The sequence below is a fragment of the Phalacrocorax carbo genome, chromosome 7 (assembly GCF_963921805.1).
Source record: "Phalacrocorax carbo chromosome 7, bPhaCar2.1, whole genome shotgun sequence".
In the NCBI taxonomy this organism is placed as follows: domain Eukaryota; kingdom Metazoa; phylum Chordata; class Aves; order Suliformes; family Phalacrocoracidae; genus Phalacrocorax; species Phalacrocorax carbo.
This window is the reverse complement of record NC_087519.1, coordinates 45,968,689-45,989,118: the sequence shown is the minus strand read 5'-3', so window position 1 is coordinate 45,989,118 and position 20,430 is coordinate 45,968,689. Positions and strand designations below refer to the sequence as shown.

The following is a 20,430-nucleotide window of genomic DNA, read 5'->3' as shown; positions in this document are numbered from 1 at the left end:
ATTTCTGCCCAGGACTTTTAATAGCAACAATTGAAGTTCCGGCAAACATAGTTAGATTTCAGTCCTCACCATGGAAAAATGAAGTTTTTGATTCAAAATGTTATATAGTTGTACTTTTCTACTTGGGCTGCATATATATCAACAGAGAGATCAAAGGATTTACTTTCTCTCTTGTAGAGAAAAATGTGACTATATTGTTTGTTGACTTCCAGTTTTTGCAGTCCTTACTTCTGTAGTATATGTTCAGTTCCAAATGCCTTAAGTATGGTTTTGTCTTTTAGGGCTGGGAAGAGACTCGGCGTCGTGGTTTCAGAACTGAGAAAGACTATTGCTGGGAATATTTCCTGTCTTCAAATACACTCCAGGTAACATCCTGACAGTTTATAAAAGAGGATCATGTCTGTGGGGAAAAGGGGAGAGGCCTTTTGGCACAGCAATATCCTGGGACAATTTTGGTTGTTTCCTAGATGCTGCATAACATGAAGGGACAGTTTGCTGAGCATCTCCTTGCAGCTGGATTTGTGAATAGCAGAGACCCCAAGGATCCCAAATCTAATATCAACTCAGGTAAACAGCAAAAGGAAATGGAAAATTTCTGATAGCTGAAATCTCAGTTTGCAGAACTGCATCATTTACTTTGCTGTCCTCTACAGATAATGAAAAGCTGCTCAAAGCGGTCATCTGTGCTGGTTTATATCCAAAAGTTGCAAAGATCCGGCCAAGCTTCAGCAAAAAGAGAAAAATGTAAGGGTTTGGTTTAATGTTGGTTTGTATTTGAGGTGTTTTCTACGTTAGGTAGTTTGGCAAGGTGAAGCATGGGCTTGAGTGCGTGAATGGATCTCCATATAGCTTAATCGTGGGTGTGCGTTACTTCATTTGAAACAGGTAGATGAGAGCATGGATTGTTGATTTTACTTTAACATTTGGATACCTGCTAGTCTGTGAAATAATTTGTCACCTTATCATGATAATGCTACAACATATCAATAACGCTGCTGCTAAAGGAGTCCTACCATCATCTTCGATCCACAGCAGCAGTTGAAACACTATCCTTTCTTATTATGTGGCTACATAGAGCTGAGAAATTCCAGTCTGTTGATTTATTGCTACTTATTATCAGACTATTTATCCTTATAAACTGTTACTCAAACTAACAGTATACTCTTCAGAACATAGAAATCCTTCTTTGTGGACCTGATTTAAGACAGAATGAAGGGTTGAACATTTGGAGAGATTTTTCTGGGTGTGTAATGTCGAAACAGCAAGCTAGGATCAATCATTAGGCCTATAATCAAAAACTAACCAAAAAAGGCAAAAAAAAAAAACCCTCAAGTGGTTATTTCCATGAAAGGAGTAAGAATAGGTAGTCAAAATTCTACCTTAGACTGTGTAATTTAGACCTGTCCATAGTTGATGCTGCTAGTCTGTTGATACTCTGTTTTAAACTGAGTCGGGTACACTGGAGTCTCCTAAACGCAGTAAGTTTGCAAACCTGAATCAAATTACTGTGTCACTGTATCTTTGCCGCATGGTGGAGCTGCCCAGGAAAGTTCCGTTTTACAGTCCACTAAACAAGACGCTTGTTATGCTAACTACTTTGCTGGAGAAGCTCTCCCACTGCTGTTTCTGTTTCAAAACACTGAACTTAATGTTTTGCAAAATACTTCTGCACACAGGGGGTAGAGAGCTCAGTGATCCACACCCAAAGAATTAGGTTGCTGAAATGTAGGAAGGAAGAGAACAGTTGTGTTTCATACATATTGTGCGTGCTTTCTGCTTTTTATTGTCTGATGGCATTATTGCATAAGAAGGGAAATGTGATTTTGGGTAGTAAGTATGGCCAAAGCAGTTGAACATTAACCTGTGAGTCAAATTTGTTCAAAGGTACATGGTACAAAGAGAGGTGCACCACTCCAGACTGGTTGACAGTGGTACAGCTAGTCCTTCATTTGCAAAAAGAATGTCACTTGGTTTTTCTGCTTGAGAGGATGACAGGGTTTATTAAGGGGTAAATTTGGCAAAGAATTCAAGCTTAAGTGCAGAGAGATGTCTAAAAACTCATACCGTAGATTCAGTTTTAATCTTTTGGGAAATAAGTTAAAGTTTCCTTGAATGTCCCTGTACTCATAGAATCTCAGAATGTCCTGAGCTGGAAGGGACCCACACGGACCATCCAGTCCAATTCCCGTCCCTGCACTGGACAACCCCAAATTCACACCATGTCTCTGAGGGTGTTGTCCAAGTGCCTCTTGAATATCACCAGGCTTGGTGCCGTGATGCCTCCCTGAGGAGCCTGTTCCAGGGCTTCACCACCCTCTGGGGGAAGAGCCTTTTCCAAATATGCAACCTAACCCTCCCCTGGCACATCTCCCTGCCATTCCCTTGGGTCCTGTCATCGGTAACCAGAGGGGAGATCAGCGGCCTGTCCCTCCTCCTCCCCTTGTGAGGAGGCTACAGACCACCATGAGGTCTCCCTCAGCCTCCTCTTCTCCAGGCTGAACAAACCAAGTGACTTTAGCTGCTCCTCATACGGCTTCCCCTCTAACCTTTCTTCAACTTCAGGGCCCTCCTCTGGACACTCTCTAGTCGCTTTGTATCCTTAATGTACCCATAACTGCACACAGCACTCGAGGTGAGGGACTTCCACAGTTTAGAACACTAGTGGATAATCGGAGGGTTTTTAACTTGGGACATGATTGTGTTAAACTTTCAAGATCTTATTTCAATCCTAAAATAAAAACTTTTTTTTCTTTTAAGGGTGAAAGTTTGCACCAAGACAGATGGAACAGTTAATATTCATCCTAAATCGGTTAATGTGGAAGAAACAGAGTTCCATTATAACTGGCTGGTGTACCATTTGAAGATGAGAACTAGCAGTGTATGTGAAGGTTTATATTTGTGTAATTTATTTTTGTAGCTCTTTAGTAAGGTTGGATTAAGGTTCAGAGTGGGTGTGAACACTGCCTTTGTTTGAAGCCTTCCTGTCTTGGGTCATTTCTTTTACATGCCGTTAGATTATGGTCTTTGTGATACTGGTGCTGTTGTTCCACAAATGACTAATATACTGACTTCTGGTTTTTTGGTTAGGGGGGGGGGGGGGGGAGGTTGTGTTGTGTGTTTGGTTTTGTTGTTGTGTTGTTGTTCTTTTAAAGGTTCTGGCAATGACAGGTATAGTTACTATTATTATTTTAATTTTCAATCCAGTGTAGCACTTTTGAAAATGCCAGAAAAGAAAAATTCCTCTGATTGTTATGGAATAGTTGATTTGGTTTTCACTACTTTGCATGAAGGACTGTATCTGGGACCATTTTTACTCCTGTTTAATCTGATTTCATGTAACTTTTCCAACTGAGTTGCTTCAGATGTCTTTCAAATTTATGAATGACTCTGAATAATGGTCTTCTGGAATTCTGTTATGAGTTTCATTAAGGCTTACTCATGTCGCTTAAGATGTTTGGAAGGGTGATTGGACAACTTTATCTTCTTGCAGATCTACTTGTATGATTGTACAGAGGTCTCTCCATACTGTCTCTTGTTCTTTGGAGGAGATATATCCATTCAGAAGGATAAGGATCAGGATACCATCGCTGTGGATGAATGGATTGTTTTCCAGTCTCCAGCGAGAATAGCTCACTTAGTTAAGGTGACTATATTTAATAATAATGTATATGGAAGACTTAGTGCAACACCGATTCTTCTTGGAGATTTCTATATTTGATATTACTGTGTATCTACTGACTTATCACTACAGTGAGATGATGTTTTAAATGTATTCCCAGTAAGCAGTTCAAGTACACAAAGTAAACAGATCTACTGAAGGTGTGTAGATGAATGCAAGTTAAAATGCAGAAGTAAAAATAACATTCTGAACAGTCTGTTTCTCAGGGTAAACTGGGCACAAGTAAACAGTGAAGCACCCCCTTATGTTTGTCCTTAGGAGAAGGCAGTCAGGTGTGTGTTTATTTGTTTCCAATTTAATAACCTGACTAATGAGAATGAGGCTGGGTGCCTGTTGAGGCATCAGGAATCTGGCAGTGATGTTCTTGTTCAGCTGGTGCAGCCTCTGCTGAAAAATTCATAAGCATATTGGAAAAACTGTAGAAGCTCCAGAGGAGAGTCATAAGGTGAATTTAAAGCATTTATAAACATGTCTTACAGTGATAGATTTGAAGAGTTTAATCTCTCTAGTTTTCTGTAGCAAAAGCTGTAGGATGACTTGAGCAGTCCATGAAATGGCCACATTGGATATGGAAACATGAGGATGGGGTCTTCAGCTAGCAGTAGTAAGTTCCAGTGGAAGGAGGAGCTGAATGGAGCTCTGTTTAATATTAGATCCTAGAAATTATGACTGATGCTTTTTTTTAACACGAATATTTTTAATCCTGAAATGGTCAGCTAGTGTATGTATAGGCTATTAAAGGCCATCATATCCAGAGATGGTCATCTGTCACAAAAGGTGAAAGTGCTTATTTCTGAGAAGCAGCTTTTGATCCTGAAGATAGTAATGTTAAAGTGATTTGATAGGAGAGCAGGTGTAAAGAGTAGGACAACAGAGGGCCCAAGGGATTTGAACCTACTGTAGTTATGTTGTGTGTAGCTCTGACTTGTTTCTTTTTTCTTTATTTCAACACTCTTTCCAGAATTTAAGACAAGAGCTCGATGATCTTCTACAAGAAAAAATAGAAAATCCACATCCCGTGGACTGGAATGCTATTAAATCCAGGGATACAGCAGTACTGACAGCTATTATAGACTTAATCACAACACAGGAGAATGAAAGTGCCAGAAACTATGCTCCACGATTCCAGAGTGAACGCTATAGTTGACACACTTTCATCTGTATTGATAAAGCCAACATACTCCCCTTTTGGTTTTGTTTTGTATAGCATTTATTTAGCTAGAGGAAGAACTTTTTTTAGGGTAAGCTGGTAATTCCCTCATGCTGAAGAGCAGTTATTTCAACATAGTTGGTAATATCTGTATATGCATGGTATTCTGTGTTCAGTGTTAGCTTTTTAAATAAGAAAAATGCAATGCTAGCAATGTTAGTTGATGTATGGTTTTTGTCCTGCTGTAGCTTTTTTTTTAAACACCTATCAGGTAACAGATATTCAAAAAACCTGCTAAAATACTGCTTAATAATACTTAAACTGTTCTTGCTATTGGTAGAAACATCTCAAAATATTTTTTTTATTGGGGGTGGTGAGTAATTATACTTACTGTGTCATTCCAGCTGTGCAGCAGTCTCCTCACCAACACTTCCACAGAATGTAACTAGCTTAATTAAACTAAACTTGAAAAACACTTGTTAAATTTGTACTATGGGAGGAAACAATCTTCAGAAATATTCTCCTGCCTTTCATCCCATTCAGTTAATCTTTAGTAACTTTCTGTGCCTATCCATCATCACTACCGACTAAAAGTTCAGACTACAGGAAACATGGTTAAATAAAAGCCATGTTGGAATACTTGTCTTCAAGGTTTCATTGCATTCTAATTTTTCTTTTTTAAAACAGTCCATGTATGGATTATAGTATTACATTAAAAGCTTTTTTTCTTTAAAGTGCTATTTCATCTGTGCTTAGTTCAAAATGTTTTGAATGTCATTCTGTTTTGAATGCTTCCAACTCTGTAAGAACATTTGAATAACAAGGCTTGTTTAGGATTTCGAGCATGGCGACTTGTTTGAGAAACACTGTTCTGATCAAACTTGTGTAAGGGTGGCAGACCTGCAGTTTCCTTTAAACCCTGGGGGCTGGATTTGGGGTTGGGCAGTGTTCCCCCACTGCTGTGGGCAGGCTAAGACTGAGGCTGCGTGCTTCTAGGCTCTGAAAAGTGCCAGCAGTGTATTTGGCAGCCCTCTGGTACCTGCACTTTGCAGCCATAGCTGTGGTTATTTCTAGACTTAGCCTTGAGGAGGAAAAGCTCGTGTCTTGTTGTTGTTGTTGCCTGGAAATGTAATCCCTCTCCTTTCTTGAGGTTTGTTTTTGTTTCTTGTGCTTTGCAAAAATGACCTTGACCACCACCCTCGGGAGGATTTTTAAGCCTCATCGTGAAGAAAACAGAACTGGTCAGATGAAACTTATTTCTGTATGAAAAAGTCTAACTTAGTGACTAGACCGTGCTTTCCTTTGGGTTAACAAGGAGGGGAGGATGCCAAGCTCATTATTTCTACAACACAGGTGCAAAAAAAGCGTACGGTTCGACCTCTCCCTCCCCCCAATCACTTTATTCTTTCACACCCAGCTGCTAACACTGGTGCTGCAATCAGTGAGGGAGGAGGAGGAGGAACACCGCGCCCTGGCCTGGCGGTGGGGGAAGCAGGAGGCAGTTTAAAGGGAAAATCAAAGCCCCGGAGCCGGCTGTGCTTGTGTGTGGAAGGGCGGTGCTGTGAGGGCCGCGGGACCCGCCAGGAGCTCGGGGCGCAGGTATGGGCGGGAAGCGGCCGGTGGCTCCGCCTAAGGGCGGCGGGGGAGCGGTGAGGGGCCTCGCGCGGGCTGCGCCGCACGGCTGAGGGGGCCGGAGCCCAGGGCGCCGCGGCACCGCTGAAGGTGAGCCCTGGAATCAACGGGGAAAAGGGAGATTAATGATAACGTGTGTGGAAATGAAAATTAAATAACTTGACTGTAGCGCTATACCTTGGTCTTGGAAAAAAAAAAAGGGTGTCGGGCTGGGACAGGTGCAACCGATATAGGGGGAAGCAAGATGGCGCCGAGAGAAGAGCTGTGTTCTGGGGCCTGTTGTACCTGGCTGCGCAGTGTTAAGGCAGAGGGGTGTGCGATGGCACGGGCAGTTACCACAGCAAAGTATGGTGCGCTGCTCTACGTTACAAATTTCTAGTTTCTTGAGGGAGAATTGGCAGTAGTGCTGTTACTGGCGGGGTTGGATTAAGTCATGGAAAAAAAAGGCTGGCAGGTGATACCAGTTTTACTCTCCTAGTTCTTAGTTTTTGCAATACTTAAATGATGGCTAATTTTCTCCCTAAAAACACAAAGGGTAAAAAGAAATGGTAGTGATAGCAGAATCTGGGGGAGAATAGCAGTGTTGGTTGAAGAAATGAAAGACAGATGGCAGTTCTCTCAGTCCCCCCTGCCCCAACTGTGGAGGGTCAGACTGGTATTATGGGGGTGGTGCTAAGAAATATGGACACTGGGGTGGTCATGGATTGGTATGGTCAGCTCTTTATTTAAAAGGTAACATGATTGTTGTGTAAATAATGGTATTAGCTATGCTTTCCCAACTGTGCTTAAAGCATGTAGCTTAATATACTACTTCCAGCAGAAAAGCATCAGACCCCTCTGTTCTTCAGTTTGAAAAAATGAGCCTTTTGCCAATGTCAGATGTACTGGTTTTGGCTGGGATAATTGTCTTCATAGTGTGTATGGGGCTGTGTTTTGGATTTATGATGTAAACAGCGTTGATCAGTAGGAAAAAAACATCCCTGCTTAGCAGGGCTTACGCAGGGGCCTTTTCTGCCTCTCACCCCACCCCACCAGTGAGGGGCTGGGGGTGCACAAGGCATTGGGAGGGGACATGGCTGGGACAGCTGACCCCAACTGACCCAAGGGATGTCCTGCACCATATGATGTCATACCCAGCATATAGAGCTGGGGGAAGAAGGAGAAAGGGGTTGATACTGGTGTTTGTCTTCCCAAGTAACTGTTATGTGTGATGGAGCCCTGCTTTCCTGGAGATGGCTGGACACCGGCCTGCTGGTGTGAAGCAGCAAACAAATTCCTTGTTTTGCTTTGCTTGTGTGTGCAGCTTCTGCGTTACTTATTAAACTGTCTTGAAATCTGTTGAAATCTCAGCCCACAAGTTTTCTCCTTCTACCTTCCTGATTCTTTTCCTGATCCCACTGGGGAGGAGTGAGCGAGTGGCTGTGTGGGATTTAGCTGCATACCACGATTAAACCATGACATCAGGTCACTATGTAATCTCTAAGGTAATGCTGATGTAAGGGTTTTAGCTTTCTTTTTTATATGGCTAGCCAGAGATGATGAATGTTTTGCAGTTAATGAAGGGCATTTCTGCCTGTGTGCTAGTTTCTAGCATCTTTTGGAACTCCAGGTTATGAAATGAAACAGAATTCAGTGATGGTAATTAATTCTTCCTGACCTTTGTCTTATGTTCAGCTTTTATAAATTATGTAGTTGTTACGATAAAGCTGTTGAAAAGCATTAGCAGACTACAGTAGAGCTAAGAATATATTCTGTAGACACAGTTCAAGGTATGTGCGTGTATGATGCCGCACAAAGGCTCCATTTCATGAGGTTGTGTAGGTTGAATAAAGTGGTGCTACTTTTACCTTTTTATTTTCAGCTAACTAGCTCTGCATAATGGAGAACAAATTTATCCTTTGACATGAAAGTCAGGATAATACTGTATTATAGCATTACTTTTTTCAAATTCAGCAGATAAAAATGTTCTATTTGTTACATTGCGGGAGTGATATAAGAAGCAGAGGAGACAGTATTAGTAACTGTTCTTTAGTTGTGTCATATGAGTATTTGGGAATGCTGAGACAGGTTGGTGTCAGGTGGGTGCTGCTTTCCTGAAGGGCTGCGTGGTGACCCTCAGGTGCCCACAGACCTGATGTAGGCATCTGGGCTCAGCAGGACTGAGTGGGTTCCTTCCCCTGGCAGCACTGGCCTTCAGTTCAGTCTTGGCTTCAGTGAGGGCTCAGTGTAAACCTGAGATTTCCTTCTCATCCACACAGGTATCTGATCGCTTGGTCAGTTATACTCATAGGATTTTGCATGATTTCTGCCCACCTCACATCATGTGTAATCAATTGCATCATGTAAAATGAAACATTGAGTTAGGGATGGGTACAAATTCCAGGCCTTGCAAAAATGAAATTAGAGTTAATTTTACAGTAATAAGCTCCAAGCTGTAGTCTCACTGCTGGGCTGTTTAATTAAAAAGGAGGTGCTAGTGTCATGTCCTCATCCTTAGGCAGGAGAGACGGAAAGAGAGAGCATGTGTGTGAATGCTGGTTAGTGAAATCAGTGAATGAGTTTTAGATAACTAACTCCCTCTGAAGCAGAAGTGCTCATCTTAAAGCAAGTCGGAGTTAAAACATGCCTTTGTTTTGCTGATGAAAATATTGTGGAGCTGCTAGAACGGAAAAAAAAAAAAAAAACCCTTAGCTTTTGAAAGCTTGTTTATACAAATTTTGATAAATTGCTTGTCATGCTGGCTTAAATGTCTAAGACCCTCTAGAGCTATGAGGGAGTTTAGACTAGAGCAAGAGAGTTGGGCATTTTAAGAGGTCACACCAGTCATCAGTGTTGGGCCTGCTAGACGCCTAGTGTTGGCACATGCTGATGCTACACTAAACCAAATGGGGTGTGGAGGCTTTTATTTCCGTGTATGTGTGAATTATGTAGTGCTGAATGGAGCTGTGGGCGTAGGTAACACTGATGGTATCACCTGCTTCCCTAGAAAATGTAGGGAAACTGCCTTCTTTAGGAAGTGCTGCTTCAGTGGCTCACCAAAAGGCCACTGCTTTTTTGTTTTGTTGTTCTTTTGTTGATCCTTTGTTCAGGTGTCTTGCAGGTGAATGTGGACAACCAGTTGGGACAAACATATAGATGAATGAATTTGTATGTGCCCCTCCTGTGCCAGAGAGGCTGTAAGCTCCTAGGCTAAGGGCAAGGTGGTCACTGCTCTGGAGAAGGTTCTGGGACCACTGTTGTGGCCAGCAGGCATCAATGCTCAACTGGGGAAGCACCTAGCACACTGTGGCAAATGTCTGCGGTGGAGAATCTGCTAAAGTAAGACTGTATAGGAGGTGCCTGCAGGTGTTTGGGAGCTGGAGCCTTACCCCTTCTCAAGAATATGGACGTGACCTGGCTCACAAAGTAAGGTGTAGTTTTTAGTACAAGCAATCATCTTCCTCTGTATACTAACCCACAGATAAATTACAATACAGTTCCAGCATTTATTGGAACTATTTAATAGTAACTAATGCAGTCATCTTTAGCACAAGACCTGGATCCAACGTTTCTACTTCTTGAGTGCTCTACCCTGCTTCAGCCTTCTCTCCTGATAAATTTTGAATTATTTTCTACACAGTGACTTCTAGAAGTCAGCTGTACAAAATGTTATCAGGATTGGGATCTTTGAGGCTCACAGAGGGCAACACAGCTGGTGAAGGGGCTGGAAGACATGTCCTACAAGGAGTAGCTGAGGATTCTGGGATTGTCTAGTTTGCAGGGGAGGTAGCTGAGGGGTGACCTCATTGCTCCCTGCAGCTTCCTGAGAGGGGATGTGGAGAGGGAGGTGCTGATCTCTCCTCCCTGGGATCCAGGAACAGGGTGCCTGGGAACAGTTCAAAGCTACATCCATCAGGGGAGGATCAGACTGGACATGAGGAAGCATTTCTTTACCAGGAAGGTGGCCAAACATGGGAACAGGCTTCCTAGAAAGGTGGCTGAGGCCCCAAGCCTGTCAGTGTTTAAGAGGCATTTGGACAATGCCCTTAATAACATGCTTTAACCTTCGGTCAGCCCTGGAGTGTCATAGGTCCCTTCAAACTCTACTACAGAAACAGGTAGTTGAAGAACCTTGTATTCTGGACTTTTTCCCATTTCCCTCTCCTGATACAATCTCTGAGAGATGAGATGCTCTCCTAGGCCTGCATTTTATGTCATTGCTCCAACTTCATGGGCATACATGTAAATTAGATCTATGGCAGATGAAGTAGGACACATGTTGGTGCTATTTATCGTTACAGCACAGAAAATTTTAAAATGCCACAGATTTAGTTTCTTTGACAAGAATGACACTAACAGCTTGCACTTTTCTTACTAAAAAAGCTTCTTTTTTTTAAAGGATTTAAAAGCATTTTATTGATTGTTGTCCTATAAAATAATGGAGTTCTAATTCCTGAAGAACCATCTCTGACAACAGGAAAAATTACAAATGTCTTTAAAAAACACTACAGCATTTTTTGAAAAACTAAGTCTGAAAAATATATACAATGTATTAAAAAAATCTGAATAACATTAATCTCTGGCTTTATACATTCAGTTATGTTAAACATCTGCCTGTTTACAATAAAATTTCTTAAAATATTACCAGTATTTTTACTATGTTAAATAAGTCTTTGTTCACTTTACAGCTTTTCGCATTACTTCTTTATCAGTCTACTTATAAATTAATTTACAAGGCTGTATAACCACATCAGACTGTCAAGGTAAGTATTTTTGTACAAAATCATTGCCTTCCTAATATATTTTAAATTGTTAGATACATATTTATAAACAACCAATTAATTCACAAATTGAATCAACATATTACAGGATATAAAAGAATATACAGCCCCTTTAAAAAAGGTAGGGAATGCAACAAGAAGAAAGCCTTTGAACTAGACATTTTTCCCTCAGTTTTACTGACTCTGTATTCAACCCTGCTGAGTTATCAGCTGGTCCTTAAAAAGGTGAAGACTTTTATACACAAACTGTCACACCTATATACAGAAAAGATGCACTGAAATTTATTTCATTTTTGAGTGCATTTTGTTCACACATTAGTTTAGCTTTGGAATTTTACAGAAAAAAAAAACCCCAACCACTTACAGATGCAAAAATTTAGCAGGTGGTGTGTGCAGTGCAATTGTGAGAAGTCTTCTCTAAGCCAGAGAAGAGCATGTGTGAAGCAGCACAAATGCAAGCCCTCTGAAAGCAAGGTCAGAGTACTATTTTACCACTCACTCTCCCTCTTCCCGAAGCATCCAATGACATCACATCACACTGCAGTAGGAGAAGGCAAAGCTAACAAAATACTAAGTTAATCAAGGTCCTGAGATGTCTACTTCCAACTCCTTCCTCAGTGGTGGTCTCACCATTTATATGCACTGGAGATGAGAACTTAACAAGACTCTGCAGATCTTTCTTCTCCCTCCTTTTTTTGCTTGTAGATTCAACATGATGCTAACAAATGCTAAAGATGTAGGTAAACTGAAGTTTTTTGCCTCCACAGAAGGAAATAAGTTCTAGTACAGAAGAGCAGAAAGACTAAAAGACAAACCCAAAACAACCCCCTAATGGACACATTTCCAACAGTTATACTCCTCTAAAATACCTCTGCTAAAATGAGCTGAGAACAAGCTAATCAACATTATATATTTTGCAGAAGTTGGTACTTCTTTCTTGCTTTCAGAAATCCTTTCACCACTGCAGCACTAGAGGGAGAAAAAGCCTGAGCTGCCCGAGTGGGTAACAGGTTGTATTAGAGACCACCACCACTGGAGGCACTTCCCTGGACTCTTCTCTGGAGCTTTCTCTGGAGCTTTTGTCAGCTTTGCCAGTATTGCTAATTACTACTTACAAAGCCTGGGACGTCCCTGGATTTGTGCTGGGGAGGTAGTCCTTTATGAATTATAGGGTTGGTTAGTGTAGTTCAGGTGACATGCAGCTTTTGACACAACTGGGAAGTATTCCATTAACATTCTCGGAAGCAGAGTATGTAACACTGCAGTTTCTTAGGAGCAGAAAACCCCCAATATTGCTACTCACCTCCAGCTCAATGGATTGGGTGAGTTGCTGGTTTTCAGTCTTCTAGGCAGACTGCATCTGCTTCTGAAAGAAAGTCAAAAATGCTCAAAAACAGATGGAGAAAGAATACATGAAGAGGCAGGGATGGAGGAACTGAAGATGAAACTGAAATGTGAGTCAGAGATGCACAGCAGCTCTCCAGTGCCTAAGAAACAACTTTGAGTTGAAATTTGCCACTGGTCAAGCCCAGGTTTCAGTTCAGAGCTTTCAAAACACAAAACAAAAAGGGATGAGTATCTAAAACATCAGTGCTGTTACTAGATTTTTTTGCATTGGTGACCCACATCTTCATGTCAGAGCTGTAGGGCATGCAACCGTACCCCCACTGACAGCAGTTAGTGCAAATCCTGTAGTATAGTATGGTGAAGCAAAAACACTCTACACGTTGGTTTCAAGTCCAAGTAAACGTCCCATCCGTTCCATGTTCTTGTCAATCGTGGCACGACATGTGATTTCTTTAGCACACTCCGTGGGAAACCAACCTCTTTCACCATCCCGCAGTCGTTCCCCTTCATACCAACCTGCAAAAGGGTCAACAGACAAGGAGTAACAAACCTTTTCAAGTAATGTTAAAGATACTTTGTCAGAACTGGAAGTGTTGCACTTGACACAGTTCCCACATACATTATATGTTTGCCTTTGTAGTGAATAAAGTACCAGATTAAGATATGCTTGTTGGTTGGTTGTTTTTTGTTCGGATTTTGTTTTGGTTTTTTAATGTAATTTTAAAGACTAGGGAAAAAAGCGTGTAAAAAAAAATGAAACAAGTGTAATACTTTTTTTAATATTGTAATTCAAATGTATTGTTTGAAATAATATAAAGAATATAATTGCAATCTAAAGAAAGCAGTGCTGCAAAAGTGATAGGATCTTTGATTTCATATGTAATATTGAATGACATCATTAAGTTAGGACTTAGCACTAAAGCATCACCGAGTCAGCCACCATGAGGAATTAGTAGCAACACTTGCATGTCCAGGCAAGGATCAGTTTTGATCTCAGGGTACTTGATGCTATGGAAAACTTCAGCAAAATCACAGTGCTAGACCCCTAAACGTATCAGGCAGTGAAGCACAATGCATGACGTGACTAATAATGCGTATGGTTCTCTTACTCAAACCAACCTGGTGCTCACTCATTAGAATACCTGAGCTCCATGTTTTTAGGCAGAATTCAATTTCTGATCTGTGGACATCTCACATGTCAAAATCAACCAGCACATACTTTCCACAGCTATTTACCTATATAAAGTATGATGGGCCACAAGTTACTTTGAATATCTGCTGCCTAAACAGAGGCTGTCCCTTAGAAACCAGAACTGAAATGCTTACGTTTTTCTTTATTCCTTGTACAGCCAATGCTATTAGCAAATAAATTTTTTTAGCTGGGCTCACCTGCAGCAGTGACAGCAAAATTCTCACTCACCGTCATTTACTTTTTGGTAAACCAAAACAACATCAGCAACTTGAAGAGACAGTTCATCTGGCTGCTTTGCTGTGTAAGTTCTGATGATCTCTACCTGAGTCAAAGCTGTAAGTCAAAGAAGTAAGCCAGGCTGAATTAAACAATTCACATAATAGTATCTTTTATTAAAATATATATACAATTAATTTTTGAAATTTCCACCTAAGAGTATACTCCCCCCAAAAAAAAAAAACCAAAGAGGGCTGCAAATTAAGCAGATGGCTTCCTACCCGAGCAACTACACACAAACACACTTGGGATAAACACAGACAGGAAGGGGCTGTGCACTTTTGCTAACAGACTGAAACAGCTGACCAAACCAGCGTTAATGAATGCAAATGGCTATTACTGTGTGAAACAGAACTCCTCAAAGCATGCCCTGGGCACAGGAAGAGATGGCAAGTTCACATGTACTAAAGCTACAGAACACAGCAAAAGAAAGGGACAGTGTTTCCGAGTATTTACAGTCTACACTTGCTCAAACCTCCGCTAAGGGGCAGTGCATTTCCATTCCTGTGACAAAGCTCTCAGAAATCTTGTTAGTCGTAACTTACTTGTCCTGTCCGTTTTCTGCCCGTCTCGGTCCTGTCCAAGCGCTGTAATCCAGCGAGCTCTGTCACTCCTGCAAGTGGCAAAGACAAAACTCAGTTTCCCAACTCGTGCTCTTTATAATGGTTGAGACTACTACCCTTTTCAAGAACCTCTGGTTAATTTTTTCCTCTTTTGGGGGAAGCAAATGAAACAAAACCTCCTTTCTCCTCAAAATATGGCCAGGTGTGATACTACTTCTAGTAATATATTATTCAAACATATTTAACTATTCTACGCATGTTGGGTTAGAAAAAAACAAGCTTATATATGTGGGACCTACTGGTGTGATGTCTCATGTACCTTTACTTTCATTATTTTTAAGTAATATACGTAAACTTCTCTGCTAGTGTCTGTGACTAATACTTACTAGTAATCTTAAAAAAAAACCAACCATCTAATATACAAAGCATCTGATAAATGCAATACAGCAATCTTAATATTCGAATGCCAAGAGGTCTCCCGTAAGAACGGCTCTGCAACATGCACTTAGAATGACAAGCAAGAATGGGAGATGAAAAGAGAAAAAAAAGAAACCAGAGTTTCTCTGGGCTCTCAGAAGGACACATTTATGTGTTTGAGATGTGTCGATTTGGGGAATCTGAGAGCCAGCACAAATAAGCAGGGACCCAATGGAGGCCTGAACGAGTCGTTTGAAGCTCACCTTGTATAACCTAGTAAAAAATTAATCAAACACAGATTACATGTGTCAGTATTTCTGAGGAGAACAGAAAGAATTACCCAGCTTTTAAGTGTTATACAATAAATCACAGAAGTGCAAATTACTGACAACTGACTTTGGAAGGGAGCGGATCAAGCTAAAGTGGAATCAGACGGTAAGGGGAAAAGAAAGCTAATCCTAAATCGCCCCTGTTAACAGCTGAGCTATAACAACTTAATCATGTTAACTTTGAATTTTGGCAAATCAAAATTTGTACTGATTCCCAAACCAAACATTTCAGTGAAATTAGGTTTTTATCTCATGTTTGTTGAAGGGCTTTGCTATCAGTACAGATTAGAATAACACAAGGGATTTACAGGGTTGAATTTTCCCCTTCCCCTAAAAAATCTTTTTTTGCTATCTTTGGATAACTTCAGTTTTTAACTAAAAATAATGAAAACCATCTGCCTTCTGCTGAGAACCTGATTCGGTCAAATATCTGAAACATCTGAAAACAGAATAAAGTTCTGTTTGGAGATAGCACTATGGTGTCTTCAGAAGTGTCTGAAAATGGGACGTTTACACAAGTTATGAGGGACTTCTCTAGAGTACATCTTCCAAGATGTACCATCGCTCAACAACTGAGGAGACGATTCAGCAAGGGGTTGTAGTTAGTCTGTGAACTCCAGCCTGAAGAGCAGAGGGAGGGCAGGAATTAACTTGACCATCCCACTGTGCATCATTCCACGATAAAGTTTATCAGTCACTCCCAAGAACACCGACACCTTTCAAACCCTTTCTTCCAGCTAGCTCTAGAAAACTCTTTTCTGTTCACAGACTATCAACACTTGATTTGGATTGAGAATTCAGGGGATTCAGAATGGAAGTCTTTCTGAGCATGTTTCTTTTAGAATGCAAAAAATGTCCCACTGATTATTTTGAATATAAGTATTTGTACTGGGGTTTTGGCATTCAATAAGAAGCTGATCTTTTTTTTTAAATCCCAACACACATTCTTCCTCAAAGATGAAACTACTGCACATGCCCTACTAAGATTTGACACCTGTCAATCTCATACAGATGGCTAAAACTACAACGTGTGCTACTTTAGACATTTCAGTCATTAAAAGTAGGTGACATTTTCCTGTTAAGAATGGTTACAGGGAAACTACATTTCTTTTCAGAAAAATGGGATAATGCCAGACTGTCTCCCAGTTTAAGTGTATATTTCGTCATAATCTGTGTACGCTGTGTATTTTGTGCCTTATTCACAGGGCAGTAGAACGTTCCTGACCTAATGGTGGTACTTCCATACTTGGGAATCACACACCACATAAAGTGACAAAACATGATCAAACCGTGCTAGAAATCCTTGCGTCTGCAAAAATATTTAAGATTTACATGTGCAAAACTCTACTCAGTAAGCACTCTCAACTATCCAGCTTGGCCTCTCAACCATCTAGCTTGGCCTTCCTCCTGTAGACTCCCTTCCCATCCTTCTCAACGTTAAGAGAAAGTTAAGTTTTTCTGTACCTTTTGTATACATCATAATACTCTATGAAAATAGGTAGTTTTCAAATGAAGTACTTCTTTTCAGAATCTTTTCCTCTGAATGACAATCTGCTAACTGCTATTTATATTACAAACAGTATTTAGCAAATCAATAATAAATCTGCGGAACAAAATGCCTTTTCATAACAAGCCCAGACAACTAAAAATATACTGCATTTTTTCCCAATAAAAATGCATGGCTAAACAAGTCTGAATCATCTGCTTACTTTATAATGAGACCTTTAATAGAAATCATTAATGATCTATAGTTCCTTTCAGGGTTATTCTAAACTTTGAAAGCAAACCCAAAATTGTAAATTTTTCCAGGCTGGGATATGTCTGGAGCACTCTGTTTCATGTCTTCTGTCCCGCCTCCAGCTTCCACTAAAACAGATAAAATCTTTCACTTTTGTGAAGGGTTGTGTGGAAGTTAATGGCACCACAGAGAAATGGTGGCCTCTCGGGTATCTGCACCCGACAGAACAAGACACTTCTTGTTGCTCGTTTCTAAAGCAGAACACTTTTCAAAACTGCATCAGGAGAACAAGGACCACGTCTATCCCGGCACAGCTCCACAGCTTCCCCAAGGCAGGACCAAACTCCTCCTCCCATTTAATCCAGCACTGTTTCCACTTCTGTACCATCCAACCGTTACCATAAATAATTAACAAATCACTGCTCCAGGACAAGAGCATTCTGCATTCATACTCTAACAGTGTTTGCCTGCTACCACCTTAGGATGCACCTGTACCTATTTCCTGCTGCTAATCCTGTGCTCTATATATAGACAACTGTTATAAATGCCACATTGCTGAAAGAACTGACAATTAGGATAAGATACTTTAAGACAATAAGGAACAAACCAGTGCAGGAAAGTATCAGAGGCAGAGCAAGCTTAAATGAATCTCTGCAGTCAGATTATTCAAGGTCTTCTTGTCAAGAACGCCTCCCTTAGCTACAACAGTAAAAGCAACATTTTCCTCATAGTAACCTGTGTTACACTCATATTTGCACCCTCAGTTACTCAGTGGGCGCAGCAGCACGCTGTGCCACAGGTTGAGGTGGGACCATTGTTAAACAGAGCCAGAAACTAACTGTCACCACCTCGATGGCTTGCAATGGACCCTTCATTTGAAATTTAAGAACCTGCAGCGCTTCAGCACTGAGTTCTGTTCTTTGAGGTCTGTAATGGTCTGAACTATTTGCAGGAGAGCTATATATTTAAGCAAGCTGTAGAATGCATGCATATACAGCACCTTTGGCTACAGTATAATGTTTGCCGTTCTGGTTTACTTTAGGCATTTACACTCTGGACATAATGATTATTAGATAAAAGTGCTATGTTGGCACATAAGCTAGGCAGGAAACCTGTGTCTTGACTTCCAGTTCTCAGAACATGTGTTAGAGAAGTATTTAAACACATTGTACTCCTACTACAACAAAACCCAACGATGACTTGGATACTTAAGTGACATTTGTAGTTCAAATTAAACAATAAAAACTTTCTATACTGCAATATGTAATCAATAGATTGCGTAGTTTACTTCACAGTTGCATTATGTGGCAAAACTCTTGATTTTTTTTTTGTTACTGTGACATCACTTAAGTGTAAAAAAACCTTAAAATTTAATGGAAATTCCTTCCACAACCCCCACAAGTCCCAAGAAATACAAACTGCTTAAATCTCTGTCCTGCAGCCCTTGCTTGTTTGCCTCACCAGTACAACTAGAAGGGATTCAGTAATGCAGCATTATTATTGCATGAACTGTGGAAAAGATAGACTGAATCTTGTCTGAACTTCACAGTGTAACATTATATAGAAACTTGGCCTTTTATATATATAAATCTGCACTGATGAAGTTTGAAGAGCTCTATCTCTACTAGGCTAATTGCTCACCTTCCAGAGTGCAAAATCAAACCAAGGACTACATCTGCCCAGTACGTCACTCACACATACAGCACAAACCTATGCCCAGTATGCCACAAATGTACATCTTCCTCTCTGCAGACCTCTTTTTTAGGTCAGGTCTTCAGCCTGCATTACACTTTGAATCCCTGCTGACTTCAGTGTCATTACACTCACTTTCTGTCTATATCTATACTTTCCCTCTGACCAAAAACCCCCTTGATCCAGAAAGTGGCAGAACTCTGCACTGTTTATGAATAGTCATATGTCAATTCTCAAGTATTTTTTGCAAAAATATGTTCAACACAAGATCTCCAGTTCCTGCTTATTTTATAAGCATTTTTATGCAAAGCTATCACAGATAATCCTTTAACACCTTGAAGCAATCAATGTATGACCAGAATTTACTGTACCTTCCATCAACATGACTCCCTTTGCATTACCTCGACGTAGCCTTTGCTCCTTTGTTCCTCACTGAACTACCTGGGGAAGACACACCACCAGCAACTTTGTTTTCCTCCGTTCAGCTGCACGTCTAGAAGAGACACTCAGTTGCTTACGGAGTGTCAGAATGGTGCCTCAGTGGAGAACTCCATTTCAGACCATACCGGTTCCGCACACATGTCAAGCTTTGCTTGTCATTTCTCCCTTCTGTCCTACCCTCTAATGGATTCTTAAGTTACTTCTTTCAGTAATGGTATTTAACACTCTGCAAAGCACAGCCACACCATTATTCACTGGCTAGGCAGCTGGCAGAGGCATAGTTAATTCTTGGCCTGAACACCCAAAACAGTAGCATGTAATAATGGATACTTCCATTACAGAATGTCAATGTATGCATTCAATTTTCCATTATTCCTACACTGTAACCTCAGGGAAAGAGAATGACACTAACAGAACATGGACTTAGAACCACTGAGGACTCTCATGACAAGATTACATTAGAGAAACTGAACTATGTTTCAGAGGCTTTATTTTATTCCACTAAATACTTATTCCAGTATCTAGGGGGATATTACAGAAGCTGCACATTCTCCTGCTCTGCCACTCATTAAAAATCAGGCTTGTCGAGGTTACCTTGCTGCACTCTGAAAGTATCCACTTCTCATACCACTAGTGCAAACCAGTTTGCAGGTGTCCCAAGGACAGCTTCAGTGCTACTGAGCAGGGCACCAACACAGTCCATGACAGAGGATCATTTCTGCAGTAGCACTCCTTTGGTCACTGATCATCAGACATCACAAAGACTGCTTGCTTGGGAACTTGTTCCGTTCCCTTTTGATTTAAACTTGCCAAACAGAAGCTGGGCATTTCCTACTACCTTGACGGGGGGGGGGGGGGGGGGGGGGGCAGTGGGGAAGGGGGTGGCAGCCTGGTGAGACAATCAGGTGAAAGATTACAGAAATGGTAACTACTTACTGAGTCTCTGTTCCCAGGAGCATCTCTACCTTCTCTCCTGCGTGGTTACTGAGGACCGCTAGTCTGAAGAGGTGAGCTGCGGAACTCTGCCGCAAGTAGAGCATAGCTGAAGTGTTCTTTACAGGAGAAGAAGTCAGGTCCTCACTGTCACATTGTTGTACCACCAGCTGGTCCCTTAGAGAATAATCTGTAACATTGTAGCTCTCTTCACTGCAGAACAAAGAAGGGGAAAAAAACCCCACAAGTTTAATCTTTAGTTTTCCATTAAATATGTATGG

The 20,430-nt window shown here is 41.0% G+C and overlaps 2 protein-coding genes across 3 annotated transcripts in view; one reads left to right on the top strand and one right to left on the bottom strand.

Moving 5' to 3' along the window:
- DHX36 (DEAH-box helicase 36) overlaps positions 1-13,230 on the top strand; it is a 28,821-nt gene extending 15,591 nt beyond the window's left edge. The window contains exons 20-27 of one of the 2 annotated variants that reach the window (XM_064457833.1): positions 282-365; positions 468-567; positions 654-744; positions 2,758-2,878; positions 3,491-3,643; positions 4,641-6,551; positions 11,129-11,203; positions 12,169-13,230. In XM_064457833.1, coding sequence (XP_064313903.1) covers positions 282-365; positions 468-567; positions 654-744; positions 2,758-2,878; positions 3,491-3,643; positions 4,641-4,826 — 735 coding nt within the window. In that variant the 3' untranslated portion in view covers positions 4,827-6,551; positions 11,129-11,203; positions 12,169-13,230. The remainder of the gene's footprint in view (positions 1-281; positions 366-467; positions 568-653; positions 745-2,757; positions 2,879-3,490; positions 3,644-4,640; positions 6,552-11,128; positions 11,204-12,168) is intronic. The other variant, XM_064457834.1, reaches the window with a different exon arrangement.
- ARHGEF26 (Rho guanine nucleotide exchange factor 26) overlaps positions 10,825-20,430 on the bottom strand; it is a 65,526-nt gene continuing 55,920 nt past the window's right edge. Inside the window, exons 12-15 of the mRNA XM_064457835.1 lie at positions 20,153-20,362; positions 14,582-14,649; positions 13,989-14,093; positions 10,825-13,084 (exon numbers count right to left, since the gene is read on the bottom strand). Coding sequence (XP_064313905.1) covers positions 12,942-13,084; positions 13,989-14,093; positions 14,582-14,649; positions 20,153-20,362 — 526 coding nt within the window. The 3' untranslated portion in view covers positions 10,825-12,941. The remainder of the gene's footprint in view (positions 13,085-13,988; positions 14,094-14,581; positions 14,650-20,152; positions 20,363-20,430) is intronic.